This window comes from Triturus cristatus, chromosome 3_2 (genome assembly GCF_964204655.1).
Source record: "Triturus cristatus chromosome 3_2, aTriCri1.1, whole genome shotgun sequence".
Lineage (NCBI taxonomy): Eukaryota > Metazoa > Chordata > Amphibia > Caudata > Salamandridae > Triturus > Triturus cristatus.
In genome coordinates this window covers 1,044,083,882-1,044,101,267 of record NC_140584.1, presented here as the reverse complement: position 1 = coordinate 1,044,101,267, position 17,386 = coordinate 1,044,083,882, and the positions used below count along the sequence as shown (strand labels likewise).

General features: G+C 43.8%; 1 protein-coding gene across 1 annotated transcript in view; it reads right to left on the bottom strand.

Annotated features, from left to right (window-relative positions):
• RNF43 (ring finger protein 43) overlaps positions 1-6,448 on the bottom strand; it is a 385,455-nt gene extending 379,007 nt beyond the window's left edge. The window contains exon 1 of the mRNA XM_085649734.1: positions 3,763-6,448. Within this exon, the coding sequence (XP_085505860.1) occupies positions 3,763-4,011 (249 nt within the window). The 5' untranslated portion in view covers positions 4,012-6,448. The remainder of the gene's footprint in view (positions 1-3,762) is intronic.
• Between the last annotated feature and the right edge of the window lie 10,938 nt (positions 6,449-17,386).

Here is a 17,386-nt window from a genome sequence, read left to right as displayed (position 1 = left end):
CTCATGCAAGGAGCTACCCAAGAGGCACTCTGCCCTCCACAAATCGCCTCACACCCACTCCAAACAAGCATTGGCATAGCCAATAGGTGTCGCTTTTGGGACCTTATAAGCATTTAGTTATGCAGCACAATATCCTTGGTGCAACAACATCAACTGTTGCATGGCTAAACATTTATAAGGTCCCAAAGGCGAGAACTATTGGCTATGCCAATGCTTGTTAGCTATGACATCGGTAATAACTCTGTCACAGCAACACTTGTACACGAAAAGTAGAATAATCCAAATTCCTTCAGAATACGCTGTGGGTCCAGGGTTGGCAGCAACGCGATCCCAGCTCGTCGCCAAATTTCTGTAGTGTGTGTCGTAAAACAAATACTCAGGAAACGTTGAATGTAGATCCTTTATCTTTATTGCCAACCCTCAGGACATCAGCATGACTCTCAACGAGAGCGTAACATCTGCCTATAACATTCCATACAAGGATTAATATAGATAGAACATAGAACTAACAAGAGTAAAATCTATCTTCTATATTCTACAAAGAACTCCTAATGAAAGTAAGTAAATACACTAGCATGACAACTTACCACATACTACACCCTGGTAACGCTGTTATTATGGTTTTATAGGGCACCATTGCCATTAGTTTGGTATTTACAGCACATTTGCAGTCCGGGCTATGAATTTCCAAACGTTTCCATTGCAGGTCTGGTACAAAGCGAATGTTCAATGTATTGCGCTCTATGCATTGTTGCTGAGGGTGGTGCAAGTGCTGCTCCGTGCATGGATAGCCAGGTAGACATTCGGGCTGTCTCGTCGTGTGCCACTGCGTGCTGGGAGAGGGGCGTCGTGTTGGATAGTGCTGCTGTTGGCACGTGTTCGACCATTATGCATTTGATCAGTGCTCGACATGTTTCAAAGGTTACGTTTAGAATATGGTAAAAGAAGTGTGCGCGTGCTGGGTAAGGGTGCAAACCCCACGGTTCACAAGGCTCTCTCTCTCTCGAACCCAAGGAAACCCACGATGCGGAGACACAATCTGCCCGGCTAGCTTAGGGCTGTGTCAATGGCAGCCGTTGCATTTCATTAAGGGTATGAAAAAACAAGTGACGTTGTAACGCACAGACATCCAACCCACACGTAATGGCCCGCAACCAATCAGATGAAGTGGCAACTGGCGCTATTGGCGTGCACAGTAACAATATGACGTATAATATAACAATATGACGTATAATATACTGATTACACAGGCACCTGAAGCACATTCGTTAAAGGAGTAGATTACTTACTGCCTAAACATGGGGTCTGTTTCAGGCGTCTGGCCTACGGTCAATTCAACAGTCCTTATTTTGAATAAGCACATAGTCTGTCTAGAGTAGACTTTAGACCTACGAGCAGAAGGGCCACACGTTGCTCGTGTCTCCCTTTCACCAGCCACGTGCTCACTGAAGGTGCTCTGCTCTCAGCGCTTTAGCTGGAGCAGAGATTTGCAATTTCTGAATTCAGATCACCAACTGTCACCAAGCCTGCAGTCCTGTGCTTTGCCTTCGTTTGTCACAATCTAGGTGCGGGCGATACTCACGTCGCGCCCACAGTCTACAAACTTTGCACATCGTGAAAGTTACAACGTTGTGCGAAGTTTGCATAACCTTGCTCGCAGAAGAATTATTTTGCAACAAAATGCATTTTACAAGAAAACTCGCCCAATAAATGTGTGTTTCGGTTGTTTTTTTTCCGCAAGCCCTTCCATTGAAGATCTTTATTTTCAGCAATTTATCACTTACCAGCCGATGAAAGGTTGCGTCATTTTTAAGGAAGCTTCACAGGATTAAGAGTAAAAACTTCCCACACCCCTAAACAAATAGCACTCTGGTTTTGCTTCACTTCTTTGATTTTGAGCCAACCCCAATTTTTACCTCGAGGGCTGTTTACGGCACCAGATTACTAAAGCATCGAGAGGATTATTTTTTGCAAGAGCAGCATAAAAACGTAAACGGCGTAGACCTGCCACAACACTCAATACTTTATTTTCAAAGTTACTATAAAGCGAATTCGTACAACTGTGTCCATGGAGGTAAACGAGGTCTAAAACTCCCCCAGGAAACTAATATGTCAAATGGGAAAGGCCAGCGCTGCAAGCGCAGTGTCCAATCAGCGGGAGCAGGCCGGCGGGGCGAGTTTAGCTGCAGCCACGGACGGAAGACCAGGTGCTGCAGGACACGGAGAGCTCCAGCGCCTCGCACGGCTTCAAAGGCCACACAGCGCTGTGCACTCCGGCACTTCTAGCTTTAACTTTTTGTCGTAAACCGAGGGCCGGCTGGAGAGAAGAGGCTCCTCCTCTGGGACCACTGGCACTCCTGAATGCAGCGCACAAAAGCAGCTAGTTATGCGGCAAGCACTATATAGGTGACTTCACACACATTCTGCAATAGTAGATGCCTTCCTGCACCAATCAATCAATCAATACAAACTTTATTCGGCTTTAGAGATAAAAAAAATATAAAAGTGCATCAAATAATTATATATACACCAGTTAAAAAGCCGACCTCAGAATGTTGTTTAAGAGATACATAAAAACAAATATATAAAAAAAATCGTAAAAACAACCAACATTTATGAAGAAAATTCCTAGAGATGGAATTACAGAAACAGGGGTTGACCTATACACCCATGCTATTTATTAATCACAACTATGTTTAAGCCTGACAGCAGTTTTTTAAAAAAAATCGAAGCACCAATCAATTCCTTCAAACATCACTGGGTGAATTTAAGCAGAACCACAGAACGTTACCAAGAGCGGTCTGGTGCAGCCATGCTGACGCTGAAATTGAGAACACAAAACGTTCAGACTGTTTTATGTTAGGATTAAGAAGGGGGCGGAGGAGTAACAGTTTAACACGCGACAAGGACGTCTGTCAGCAGACAGCAGGAGACGTCTGGGGCACGCACTGCATCTGCCAAGAGAAGCAGAAGGCTCACGCGACTTGGTCAAGTAGAGGAGCTGGGATTCATTCAGCCATCCCTGGATCCAGTTACCTAGAGACAAACTCGACACGCTTTGCACCAGACACATGGAAGAGCGACTAAAGCTCAAAGTTATGGATAATAATCAGTTTCCAATAATATACTATATATAGACTTGAGAAATCCATTAGTAATGCATACTAGTAAAAACGCGGTTAGAAGGCCTTTTAGAGTCAACAGAGACTAAAGGGAACATGGAGGGTGGGGCGGTAGCAGGCTTTAGGCATCTAAAAGACAAGCATTGTTACCATCACCACCACTAAAGTTTTGCACTTTATTGACCTTATAATAATCAAAGGCTAAGCAGGTCCAGTGGGACTTCAATATGTGACTTCCTGGCTAAACAAACAACAGCAGCTGACAAGGTGCCCGCTCAGCAAGCTGGCCCACTGTGTCTCCCTCTGAGGCCTATGATCTGGAGCATATTGGCACTTCTCTGGAGCCTTCAGTATTGGTTTGTTTTACAAATGCACAAAATAACAAGCGTTTCTAAAATAAAGTCCTTGGACTGAAAGCGTGGGAGGCCTGCAGACACAGTGCGCTGCCCGCCCTAAAAACCAACTGACCTAAGTATCATAATGGTTAAATCTAAGCCCCAGAACTGAAAACCTACAGTTGTATTTAAAGATTGCCACATGGTCACCACACTTTGTTATGTGCTGAGATCCCACACTTCACCCAAGAGAAAAAAAAAAAGCAGGTGTCATTCACTCTGTGGCCTGAACTTCAGACGCTTACCTGCAGCAGCTTCCCTTCAGCTGGGGTCACCTCAGCCATCTTGGCAAACACTCCCTCCAGGGTCAAGTTGTCCTTCTCTGCCGAATCCATCCTCAGTGGGATCACGCGGATCAGGGCCTTCTGGGAGGCCGCGCGTTCTGACTCCACGGCTGCTGCCAGCACCAAACCTGTGTGCCCAAGTCCAGCCTGCAGAGTCGCCATCAGCAACCAGGGCCAGAGGATTACCAGCTGCCGCTGGGAGCTACTCATACTGCCCACTGCAGCGCTGGGCAACGGGCGTCCATAGCGCTCGGCAATCCAGAGCAGCCCCCAACCGTCAGTGTACAGAGACTGCCATTCCAAGAGAACTCTGCAACATCCGCAGGAGAAGACAATGGAGCCAGGCCTATTGGTCAATGTTATGTATGACTTATAACGTACCACTTAGAACCTTGGTGCCGTTCCCATTGGTGATGTACCCATCTAGGTGTATTGTCAAATATGTAGTGTAATATATACTTATCTTCTTGTAGGCTGTTAAATTCATCAGGAGATGAACCCTGTAGCCCTTGAGACACGGGTTAATCCACTGAAGGACAGATTCTTCAACCCTGGGCATTCCAGTGCCATAACACGCACAGGGCATAGCACATCCTCTTGCTCCCAAACATATCTTCTACAGTTTGAAAAAACACACATTGTCATCTTTCAATGGAAGAGGAACTAGAAGAGAAATTGGGGTACAACAACGGGATTTCCAAGCCATGCCTTCAGCCTCCACCGGCGTCAGGCTCTGCCAATTCTCCCATCATTAGAATGGTCTGGTCTCGGGTCCTGGTAGAGTAAACTCAATGGCTGGGCTGGTCCAAAACCTGCGCTATTAAACCAGGGCCACGTGGTCTCCTTACACAGAACTGAGCAGCATCTAACAGTGAAGGCTTTGGAAAATCCCCTTCGTTGAAGGACATATAGGACCGCAATCCAGTCTGAGCTAGGCGCTCCCCACAACTCCCAGCACAGGGATTCTGGGGTGTGGATGATATGCAGCAGGCAAGTCCCTGCCTCGCCCACACTTGTTGCAACAGGGCCAGGCAGCAGCTCTACCTCGAGGGAAGAGCTGTGGGGCCCCTTTTCAATTCCTCCTGGATTTACAGAGCTATTAGTTTGGTTACAAAATCTCTGAAGCTCGCTTGCCGTGAAATCTACTTCTCTCATACAGAGCCGCACCTCACCCTTGGATCTTGAGGCTTTTGATACACTCCTGCAACTATCCCTTCAAGATACTTGGCATTCCCATGCTGTCTGTTTGTCCCCCACGATAAGGTGTCCCTTGTTGGAAATCACCAGCACATCAGTGAGCCCCTTGGATAAAACAGATCTCTCTATCAGGCAAATTTCTATCCAGAAAAGCGCTTCCCTTCCTCGGAAGCTGTGATAACTCAACTCAAGTTTTTCTTTGGGCCCTCAGTTGCAGTCCGCTTCAATGAATTTCTCAGGGCATACATGAAGCTGTGTTTCTCCTACTAGGTCGTGTTCCTCTACCAAGCTATTGTTCTCTTTTCTGGAATTGCTGTCCACTGTTTAAATTATTATTCACTTTACTACAGTTTTCTTTCCCAGTTGGAATTATCTGCTGAGGATTTTCTTTTTATCCCTTGGTGAAGTTTTTCACTCTCATGAAGATTTTTTTCCTATGTGGACTTGCTGATCTTCCTCTATAGTCTTTTAAATCCGTCGACTCGTTGAGCTCCACGCTTAAGTTGTAGTTATCTTTGAAAATGTGTTTTTCCTCTTCTGGTGTACTTGCCACCCTGGCGAACGGCAATTTTTTTACCTTTAAGTCGCCGTTTTCTTCCCTGGAGATGTGGCCCCTTCATGAGTTTGTTGATTCTCCCATTGAACTCTGATCCCCTCTGTAGTTACTGTTCTCCACTGCATCTACTGCCCACATGGGCAAGTTGCTCCCTCCCGTAAACTTACAGTCAATTCTGCTCCTCGCCTAGCTTTGAAGTGCTCCACCTGCCCTGCGTACTTGTTTGCCCCCGTGGAGCTGATCTCGTAGAGAGGTGACGGGTCTCCTGAGCAGCGGTGTCCCTTTGAAGTGCGGTTATCACACCGAGTTTTTAAAGGGGACAGCAGCGCTTTTGTTCTCTCCTTGAGTGGAGGTGTTGTGCCAGCGTGGAGTTGCTGTCTACCAACCACACTGGCTTGCTGCTTTCCCCCTGGAGCCTCCTGCCCCGGGGGACTGGCGCAGCTGAGGTGTTCTTTGCACTTCTCCTGCGGTTGCAGTATCTCCCTGAAGCAGTTGTCTCCCCGGCTGGATTTCTGGTGTCTCCGTGGAAACGTGCTGCTGCCTCCCCTGCCGTGGAGTTGTCTCACCTCCTGAAGGCGCACGGGGCCCGTGCAGTTCGTCCCCTCTCCGCGACGGGTGCTGCCTCCACCGCACTGTTGCTCTTCCCCTGAAACCCCAGACTGGCCCCGCGAAGTTGTCGCTGCTTCGCCGGGAGTTCGGGCTCGCTCTCGAAGTCGCCAGTGACAGGCTGTCACCGCCCCGGTCCGCTATTTGCCCCTCGGATTCAGGGGGCTCCGGGCAGAGGGCGCCGAGGATCACGATCGGGGAATCACCGCACAGGGCCCGGGAGAGCCAGCAGGGCAGCCGAGAGAGCGTCGCGGCGGCGGAGGGATCATTGAGGCCCAGCTCCAGAGGGAGGGGGGCGGTACCGGGAGGAGAGAGAGAGAGGGGAGGCGGGGAACTGGAGGCAGGAGGTGTGAGGGGCGGGGACACGTGGGCAGGAATGCGGTGGGCGGGATGTAAGAGGAGAGAGATATGAGAATACGGAAAGAGAGGGGAGGGTCACAGCCATTTAGTTCAGAAGACGGGAAGGACAGGAGGGCGGGCCATACGGAGCTCCGAGAGGAGTATAGGGCGGGGCTTAGGAAAGTCAAAGGGATTGTGGGAGGGAGAGAGTGAGCAAGGGGCGGGGATAATCTGCCGTGGGAGGCGCAGAGTGGGTTGTAGAACAGAGAGTGGGCGGGCACGGAAAGATCGGGGAGAGACAGGTAATTGTGGGAGTTTAATGAAAGAAGTACCTGAGATGGGCGAGCCAACAAATTATCAGGGAGAGCCGAGCCAGGCTGGGCTCTAGGAGCCAGTGCATTAGCAGTGCTCTGAAAATAGTTGGCATCTAAATCATGAAACAAACATAATGTGAACATATGATTATCTCTTTAAAATTAAAAAGGTATTGTATTGTCTTGTAATTGCCTTTATATAGCGCTTACTACCCCTGACGAGGCCTCGAAGTTCTTTTAGTTGGCATCTAAATCATGAAAGAAACATAATGTGAACATATGATTATCTCTTTAAAATAAAAAAGGTATTGTATTGTCTTGTAATTGCTTTTATATAGCGCTTACTACCCCTGACGAGGCCTTGAAGTTCTTTTTTGGCGAGTAGAACGCTATTCCAGAACCCATAAAGGATTAGCGGTGGATAAGTATAGTGAAAAACGAAAGTAATTTGAGCGGTGGATATGTTAGTTGTTTGCAGGGCACAAGTCCTAAAAAAAGAAGTGGAGGGACTAAACTAGTTAGGCAGTATGCAAGTGACATCCTGTTGTGTGACATCACGGTGCGTGACATCACGGCGCATGCCATTACATGTGGCATCACAGGAATTGACATCATAGGAAATGGCATCACAAGACAAGACTTTAATATTTACGTGTGATGTAAAGTGCTCTGACACTCTGCTTTGGGATGAGTAGCTCTATACAACAAAAAATAGTGGTACTTACATTTTTTCATCGCCTCCTCAGGGGTAGTAAGTGCTATATAAATCTTCCCTACATAAGCACCATACGCAAACAGAAATTTACAGCATATCCCTCTGTATATAAGCATTTATTTTCACTTTAGATATGTACTGATATTTGTGTATTGCTTTGTATAAACATGTAGAATAATTATGTTGTTTAAAAAAAAAAAAATGAAAGGACAATAACACTTGAAAACCAGAGTTTATCTGGTACATCTTTGGTCTACATATACTTGCTTCCATTGTGCATCTATGTACCTTTCATGTACTTGGATCTGTGTGTTAGTTACTTTTCTCCGGAAAAAGCATATACAATGCACTACCCTATTTCTCATCCTGTACCTCTATCAATATCTTTAATCTACATATATTTACCTCATTTATGCATCTATATACTTTACATGTACTTATGGATCTATAAATTTATCACTTTCTTCTAATTTAGCATTTCCAATGCACTACCCTATTTCTCAGCCTATACTTATCTCAATATATCTTCTATCCCAACTTACTGACTCATCTTCTACTACTCTTACCAATGCACTACCCTATTTCTCACCCTATACACCTTCAATATATCCTCTACATCCACTCTCTCATTTATCCCAAACCCCATACCACTACTATAATCCCCAAAATAGCCCTTTCTAGACTCTCCCCTACTCTACCCCTCCTTGCATCATCTGACACCTCTTTTGCTATACCGATCCCCCAAAACAAACCTTTCTAAACTCTTTCTTCTGACTCTTCCCCTCCAAAACCCCTTTTACTAATCCAAAAGCCTCCTCCTACTGCTATGACCTCCAAAACAAAATCTTAATCCTTTAATCTCCTATCCCTCCACTATCCTTTTCAATCAAAATAACAGACTAACATGTTCACTTCTCAGATTTCATATTCCACTATACTAATTCACCTCTAATCCTTTATGGGTTCCAGAGTAGCATGCTATACGCCAATGAAGCATTTCAACACCCCATCAGGGTTACAAGCGCTATATAAATGCAAACCTTTTTCCCTTTTCTACCCCTCCCCAACCCTTCTCAATCCAAATAAATGACTAACATATCCACCACTCAAATTGCTTTCCTGTTTCACCATACTAATTCAACACTAATCCTTATGGGTTCCAGCGTAGCATGCTACTCTCCAAAAAAGCACTTCAAAACCCCATCAGGGGTAGCAAGCGCTATATAAATACAAACCTCTTTCCCTCTTCTATCCCGCCGCCTACCCTTTTCTATCCGAATAACTGAATAACACATCCACCACTCAAATTACTTCATATTTCACCTTACTAATTTTCAACACTAATCCTTTATGGGTTCCCAAGTAGAGTGCAACTCGCCAGAAAAGCGTTTCAATACCCATCAGGGGTAACAGGTGCTATATGAATGCAAATCTTTCTTCCCCTTCTATCCCTCCGCTATCCTTCCCACTCCAAATACCTGACTAACCTATCCACCACTTAAAATTACTTTCATATTTCACTATACTAATTCAACACTAATCCACTATGGTTCCCGGAGTAGCGTGCTACTCGCCAAAAAAGCAATTTGCGCCTCCTCAGGGGTAGTAAGCGCTATATAAATGCAATTGCAATACAATACAATAAAATGTAGTATTATGTAAATACTGGGAGAGACCAACACATCTGACATTCTTACAGTGCATGTATATCTAATAAACAGAGCCTGAACAAAGTGAAAAGCTGCCTCTCAAGTATGTGTGAAGTGCTAACCTGTGTTTCCCCTCTGCTGCATTTGCTTCTAGGTGTGAGGCTCCTCACTGCTCCCAGCCGGGAGACTTGAACAAAAGGCGGCCTGATGACGCCTCAAATTCAGCTTTTGTTAGGGCCCGGGAGGAGTCTAAAATCAGAAAGCCCCTTCCCGCCTGCACATTGTTGCTTGTTGTAGATGGAAAGCAGACAACGTGCAGGCACTGCTGAAAGTGTACCGGTGTTTGGAAATTACACCGGGAGGAGTTCAGCACATTATTTAGTGGGGCCCAACTTCTTGGCAGGGTGGATGGAGTTCACCCTGTGAAGATAGTGGGTGGACGCCGTCCACCTGCGTGTACCCCCGACTCGCGCCCTGGTTGTTTGGATTGAGAAGGATAGTGGAGGGATAGACGAGGGAAAAGGTTTGCACTTATTTAGCGCTTGCTACCCCTCATGGGGTGTTGAAGCGCTCTTTTGGTGGGTAGCACCCTACTCCGAAACCCATAAAGGATTAGTGGCGAATTAGTATAGTGGAATATGAAAATAATTTCAGCGGTAGACATGTTAGTCAAATTCAAATTCAAAATTCCTTTATTCGAAATGTAAAAACATTGTCATAAAAGTACAATAAGAACATATTAAGACATCATAAATGACATAAAAATTTAAAAGGAATGATAATGAACATAATTTTAGTGTAGGAGCAGGCCTTATCTGATTCATTTGGCGGAGAGAAAAGATACATGGCATAGGAGAGGCCATTCATCATCTATGGCTGCATAGAAGCCCTTGTTATTACAATCTTTTTCAGGTAAAAAGAAACCACTGCGATGGCTAATGGGCTGTCTAAAGCTTTCATTTTAAGGTAAGCTGCCCTGCAGGAACGTAATCCCCAGGATTTGAGCAATGGTTTCAAATAATTAACCCTTTGCAAATGGTAATACTTGCAAAATAAAGTGCAATGGATATTAGATTGTAATGACAGACCATCACATGGGCATTTCTCCAAGTTTTTCGACCAACAGTTCTGATTAGGGAATGTCAACAGTCTAAAAAAGGTATCGGTACGAAAACGAGTCACAAGCATACGGGAAAATGGGGAAGGAATTAAGGATAGATATTGTGGCATCCCTTCAGTAGTGGTGGAGAGTTGGTACTCCAGCGCGGTATGCTTAGAATTTTCAACGTGCCAACGGCGGTTAGCCAGATGAGTGGCGACTAATCGCTTTAAGGTAACTCTAGGTATGTTGTTTAATGTAGAGGGATCAGTGAAAAATTCTGGGTGCCCTATTTCACGTGACAAGTTTCTAACGTAGTTCAACCATTTGAGGCGGTCAGCCCCATTCAAGCTGAGACAATCCATAATAATTTCCCTATTAAAGTGTGTTTCGGGAGTGGTCCAAACTTTGTGCCATAAAATAATAGGAGCAGATTTTATAATGTCCGTGATATATGTCAAGCCAAGTTCATGATGTAATACAAAAACAGAAGTACCACGTGGGGTGGCCAGGAGGTAGCGCAGGAATAAATTCTCGGCGCACTGTATGTGAACTGCCTCATCAATTCCCCAGATCCCAGATCCGTATATGCCAGTCGAGACACACTTGGCACGATAAATCTGTGATAGGGGGGTGATTGGACGTCCCCCCAGTTTTTTTGAGAAGTTGATCAAGGCTCCTATGGCTTTAGAAAATGCAGCTCCTCTAGCTTGAGCGGCAGCCCGCCAGGAGCCCTTCTTCTCGAAAGTAATGCCCAGGTAGGGAAACCTGTCAACACTTTCAAGCTTACTGCCGTTTTTAAAAACGGAGCATTGTCTTTTCACTATTCCCAGGCCACAAGACATGGTAAAAGTTTTTGATGCATTGATTTTTAAGCCTCTCTGTGACATGTACTCAGTAAAATCATTTACTGCTCTTTGAAGGCCCATGCGGGTCTGTGACATGATTGCAGCGTCGTCCGCGTAGAGCAATATGGGTATAGGTTTCCCGTTGATGATGGGGTAGTCGTGATACATTTTATTAAGATACTTGCCGACAGAATTTATGTAGAGAGTGAAGAGTAAGGGGGCTAAAATGCATCCCTGCCTTACGCCTCGTTTAATGTAAAACCTATCCGAACACTCTCCCTGTCTGCCATATCTGACACGTGCTGATGCTCCCCTATAAAGCTCTTTAATGAATGCGAGGATAGGGGGCTCTATATCAATCTCAACAAGGGATTCCCAAAGGAGCTCATGGTCGACGCAATCAAATGCAGAACTAAGGTCTACAAAAGTCACAAAAAGGTTCCCTTTTCTTGCTTGGGTGTACTTGGCAATGATAATGGTCAAATTCAAACCTTGCTCAATGGTTCCTCTACCTTGTCTAAAACCGTATTGTAATTTTGAAATTATATCTTGTTCGCCCAACCAATCATGAATCCGGTTTAAAATAATTCGCCCTGCGACTTTCATTAGAGAGTCGAGCAATGAAATAGGGCGATAATTAGAAGGGTTGTTCCTATCACCTTTCTTAAAAATTGGGACAACGACCGCTTCAGGCCATGTGTCAATAAAACGTGTTTTGTTTAAAGAGTTTAAAACGTTGGTAAGTAAAGGAGCCCACAGGTCCAACTGTGATTTAAAAACATCAATAGGTACACAGTCAGGACCAGGAGCCTTCCCAGAGGGACTTTCTTTCAGTGCCGTAAGCACCTCAGCGCATTCAAAAGTGAGATCTAAAGGAAAAAGGGTGGGGGCATCTAACTCTTTATAATGGTTATGATAAAGGTCCAGACTATCTGTTGGCGCTGTTTGATCTATTGGATCGTATAGTGTGCCGAAGTGATTAACCCAGGTTTCAGCTGTTATAGCCATCTCAATCTTCGCAGCCCGTGTGCACTGCAGGAAAGGAGCATTGACCGCTTTCCAGAAGGCGGTATTGTCCCTGTTATTGGAAGCTTCCTGTAAAGCTAGCCAGGCCTCTGCTTTTAGCTGTTTCGTTCTTACCACCCGTGCTGCACGGTATTTTTGTCTGGCTTGCCGTATTTCCAGCTGATTTCTAGGTTTGATTTTTAAAGTAGTTTTTAAGTATTTCAGAGCTTTTGAACAGGACCTGTCAAACCAGCCTGTGCTGCCTTGTGAGGTTTTCCTCGGTGCCCTAGAGAGTAAGTTCTTAATCTCTGCCAAAATGACGGAGAAGGCATGCCTAATTGCCTGAGGGCTTTCTTGGGTGGACAGGCATATCTGTAAATCTTCATATGTGTTATTAATCAAAGAGTTAAGAAACACTGGAGGAACTACTTTGTCCCATTTAAGATAAAACCCCGTCGTAGATCCTAAAGTGAGTGGCGGGGTATGGGGCAAATGTACCCTTGGATCGTCATCAGCAATTATAGTTAGTTTAAGGGTCACCGCTAATGGGTAGTGATCACTAATAGCACAGTCCAACGTCTCCCAGTTTGATATAAACTCTGAATACCTAGTGGATATCAAGGTATAGTCAATTATAGAGTGGCAGCCTCTCCCATTAAAAGTAGGTTTAAAACACTTCGGTGGATTACACAGCTCATTCATATAGGATAAATTAAAATAGGATATTAAGCCGTTTAGAAGGTCGCCTAGTTTAGTATGCAAAAAATGGGAGGTGGTGTCAACTCGGATAGATTCCAGGCCACAAGTACCCCCATTGCTCAGTGGACACAGAGAGCAATTAAAGTCACCTGCCCAAATGAGCAGCATGTCCGTTTGAAGGTGGGACTCAACTTTAATTAAGTCTTCCTTTAAGCCATTAAGGACCAGGTCGTAACAAGAACTAGAGATGTTATTGTAAAAGTTTACCAGAGTGATGTTTTTACAACGACTGCCTTTTAAAGAAATAATCTGATAATTATCAGTCCCAATAAAATTTGTATGTAACATTCCGGATTCTACGGATATGTATGTCACTAATCCGCCCCTATTCCTGCCGTGTGAGCTAGGGAGTGCTGGGGTGTGTAGGGTCTTATATCCTAAGAGATGGAGTTCATTAGTATTCCATGTTTCCTGTAAGCAGATAATGCTAAAAGTGGAAACAATTTGGACCCATAAGGGGTTCGTCAATTTGTCGTGGAGACCTGCCACGTTCCAAGACAATAAGCTTTCGTGCGAGGAGCTCTTTTTAATGCCGGTGTTACCGCTCATAGCACTCTTGGGATGCTCAGTGGTATCCTGTAACTGGCAAGAAGCTGAAAAAACTAAAGAGCGTAATGTTTCATTGATCTGATGTTGATTCAGAGATGGGTTAGAAATTAAACCATCGCTTAATGAACTATGCTCAAAGTTTAAGGGGTGGGAATCAGTGGGTATTTTTATCTTTGTATCAAATTTACGGGGACTCGTAGAGATAATCTTATGATGTAAAGGATCAATGTCTGAAATGATTTGGGGAAGACTCCGAGTGACAGTTTTGCTGGTCTCATTTTCTGCATTTGGGAGTCAGTCTAAGTCGTCCAAGCCGGAAAGAATGGCATATCTGTTTGAGGTTGGGAGAGACGAGTGCAGAGGTTCTACACTGGCCGTGATTAATGGATGTAATTTCGGGGAGTTTAACAGGAGGGAGCGAGGGTAAAAATAGCTTAGGGCATGTGTCGAAATGCCTACACCACTAAATGGGGTGTACCAATCTACAATATGACGCAGTACTCTGCGGTCTCTAAAATTTATAATGATCACGTCTCCCTTGATGTCCTTTGGTCTATAACCCACCCATCCCAGTCTTCTTACATGGAGTATTTCCCCATTGATGTCATTGGGAAGTGGCCTATTTTTACTCAGCCAATGGACCACCTTGTTTTTAAGCTCCTGATATGCCTCTGATCTACCCGTGACCAATTCAGGAACGCCAGAGAGTATCACCACATATGGGGCTGCTTCTGGAGGCAGATCAATATGATCGGTCATTCCTTCCTTACCAAGCTGGGACGGCTGTATGTTAGCATTATCACGATGGTAATCTGCAGATTTGTGCATTTGCATGACTCTAGAGTGGTTTTTGCCAGGAACGCTATTCTCCAATATAGTCGTAGCGGCAGGTGAATTTGCCCTTCTAGGTGATAGTGTTAGCTGACTTAATTTTGGATCCGATGAAATATGCCCAGTGTTTAAGGAATGAGTAGGATTTTTTGCAAAGTTGGTGTTTAAGTCCCTATTGGGTGCAGTAAGTAAAGCAATAGATGTTTCCAGGGACGTTAGCTGAATGGCGATGTTTTTAATTCTCTCCACTAATGGGAAAAGTAATGATTTCACCAGGTGCTCAATATCAGATAATAGATTGAGAGAATGTGGCGCGCATGTCTGAGTATGTTCTTGCAGAGAATCTGCGGATATTGAGGTCAACTTGGTTTGGAGAATGGACTTAGGGGGAGGTATATGAAAGGTTTTCCTTCGTTTTGTTGTTTGCAAAATTGGGTTAACAGGAGTTTTGGCGATACTAGGTTTACTCCTGGAAGCCTTTTTCTTTGTCTTCCTTACGCTTTTAATTGGGATCTGATCCTCAATTGAGATGTCAGTTATATATTGAGTATCTGGAGTATGCCTAGTATTAACCTTGGCAACAAGGGATGAATCTGTCGCATCGTATGACTGCGAGATAGGGTCCATGCCAGATGCAGAGACCGTAGCTGGGATAGGAATCATGGTGGGTGATACAGCGTTCACAATATGACCTAGAGATGAACGTTTTTGAAAGAGTGGTTCCAGGGACAAACGACGTTCAGTTATTGCTATCTCCTGCTCTAAAACTGTAGCAGCCCTGGTGATAAAATGGTCTAAAGTCCCCCTGACTGAACCCCCCACTAGGGATTTCCTACTTTGAGTTAGACGGGTCGTCATGGTGTAACAATAAGAAGCAGCGCAGTATCACACTATAGGGCAATACAATACAGCGAGACGCCGCAAGCAAGTCAATTTCAATTTTCAATTCAGCTTTATTCGGAGCAAGTTAATGTCCATAAAAGCAATCACAGTCATAATCACAAATACAAAACATGAACACTTATAGCAGACATAATCACATTTCATATACATATTAATCATTAAAAACATAATACATCTTAAAATTACATATCTACATCTAAAAAACACATACTTTTCCTCAGGTTAATGCATTTGTTTAAAAAGGAAGCTATATAAAAACAAATATCAGGAGATTGTAAGTTAAAAATCAATTTCATAGCATGCTCAACCGTCCGTGTACCATATTTAACAAACATGGGCTTTAGAAGAATAACACGGAAGTTAGAGTACAGTTTACAAAATAATATAAAGTGCATTGTGCTCTGCTTGGAAAAACCGTCACATCTACAAGGGCCTATAGGGTATTTTCTCATTACAGGATGTGCCACCAGGTGATGCACTATTCCGAATCTCAGTCTGGTTAGTACAAATTTATGTGTTGGTCTGGTGACAAAAGTTAGATAGACGGGAAATCCATCCATGGACAAATATCTGTTATAAAACATAACAGTGGACAAAGAACCTGCAATTACTCTTCTTTTCCTCTCGGCAAAGGCTAGAAAAATCCTTTTCAGCTCAGTCTTGGGGATTAATAAAACAGCATTTGGATCAGTTACAATATTCAGGTTGAAAATATCCGAAAAACACATAATAATGTATTTAATCCAGGGGATTGCCTTTACTTTATCTAATCGCATACAGTCCTGGATTATAGACCTAGTGAAAGATTTTTCTTCGTTCAACCAGATTGATCTCCACAACATTAAAGGTCTAAGTGACAAAAGATCGGATAAATAATTGACATTTAGTTCATGATGACATAATGCATTAGAGGCCGAAGTGGGTAAACACAATACCTTTTTTAGGAAAGAATTCTGTTCCAGTTGCACCTCATGTGCGCTACTGTAGCCCCAAATTCCAGCGCCATATAATGCAATCGAAACACATCTAGCCTGATAAATTTTTACCATGTCTCTGGTCCTACGATCCCCAATTTTCTGTGCAAATCTAAAAATTCCATGTGCATTTCTAGCCATTTTATTGCGAATATTATTAAATTCATGTGTCCAATTTTTATCCTCAGCGAAGGTTATACCTAAATAACAGAATTTGTCCACCTGCTGCACTTTTATTTTATCTATAAAAAACCCTTTCGCTGCATGTTTAATTTTCTTTGGGCCACAGATCATTGTATAAGTTTTGCTTTTGTTGATAACTAATTTTTTATCTTTAATAAAAGATACAAAACTATCCATTAATCGTTGTAACCCTATCGGAGTTCTTGACAACAATACAGCATCATCGGCGTATAATAACACCGGAACGGGGGTACCGTTAATCACTGGGGCATCTGCAGGTACTTTTTTTAAAATAGCATCAACATTATTTATAAATAAAATGAATAAAAGAGGAGCTAAAACACAACCCTGCCTTATACCGCGTTTAACGCTAAAGTTCCTAGTGCATTCACCCTTCCTACCAAAACGTACACATGTTTTTAATCTCTCGTACATTCTGGCAAGAAAATAAATTATGCCCTTTGGCGCCCCTAATTCTAACAGGGTCCTCCACAGAATAGAGTGGTCGACCATGTCGAAGGCGCTACTTAAATCAGCAAAGCACATATAAATATGGCCAGATTTGGCTTCGCTGTATTTCCCGATCAATAATTCTAAATTAATGCATTGATCGAGTGTACCCCTACCTTTCCTAAAACCATATTGGCTATCTGTCAGAATATGATCCTATTCTACCCATTCTTCCAGTCTAACCAGCATAATCCTACTCATTACTTTTACTGAGGCATCCAATAATGAGACTGGTCGATAATTTTTCGCATCGGACCTAGATCCCTTCTTGTATATAGGTACAATTATAGACTCCTCCCAAGTTTGTGGAGGGCCTATACACACCGCGGCATTAAAAACAACAGCCAACAACGGACCCCATACTTCTGGCGTCTCCTTATATACATCACTTGGGACCCCATCCGGGCCTTGGGCCTTTCCTCCCTTACTTGCTCTTATCCCACTTTCCACTTCTTCCACAGTAATATCAAGTGGTATGATAGGCCATCTTTCTGGCCCAACATTACTATTTTTATTTGAGTCAAAGATACTAGAGAAATGGGTAATCC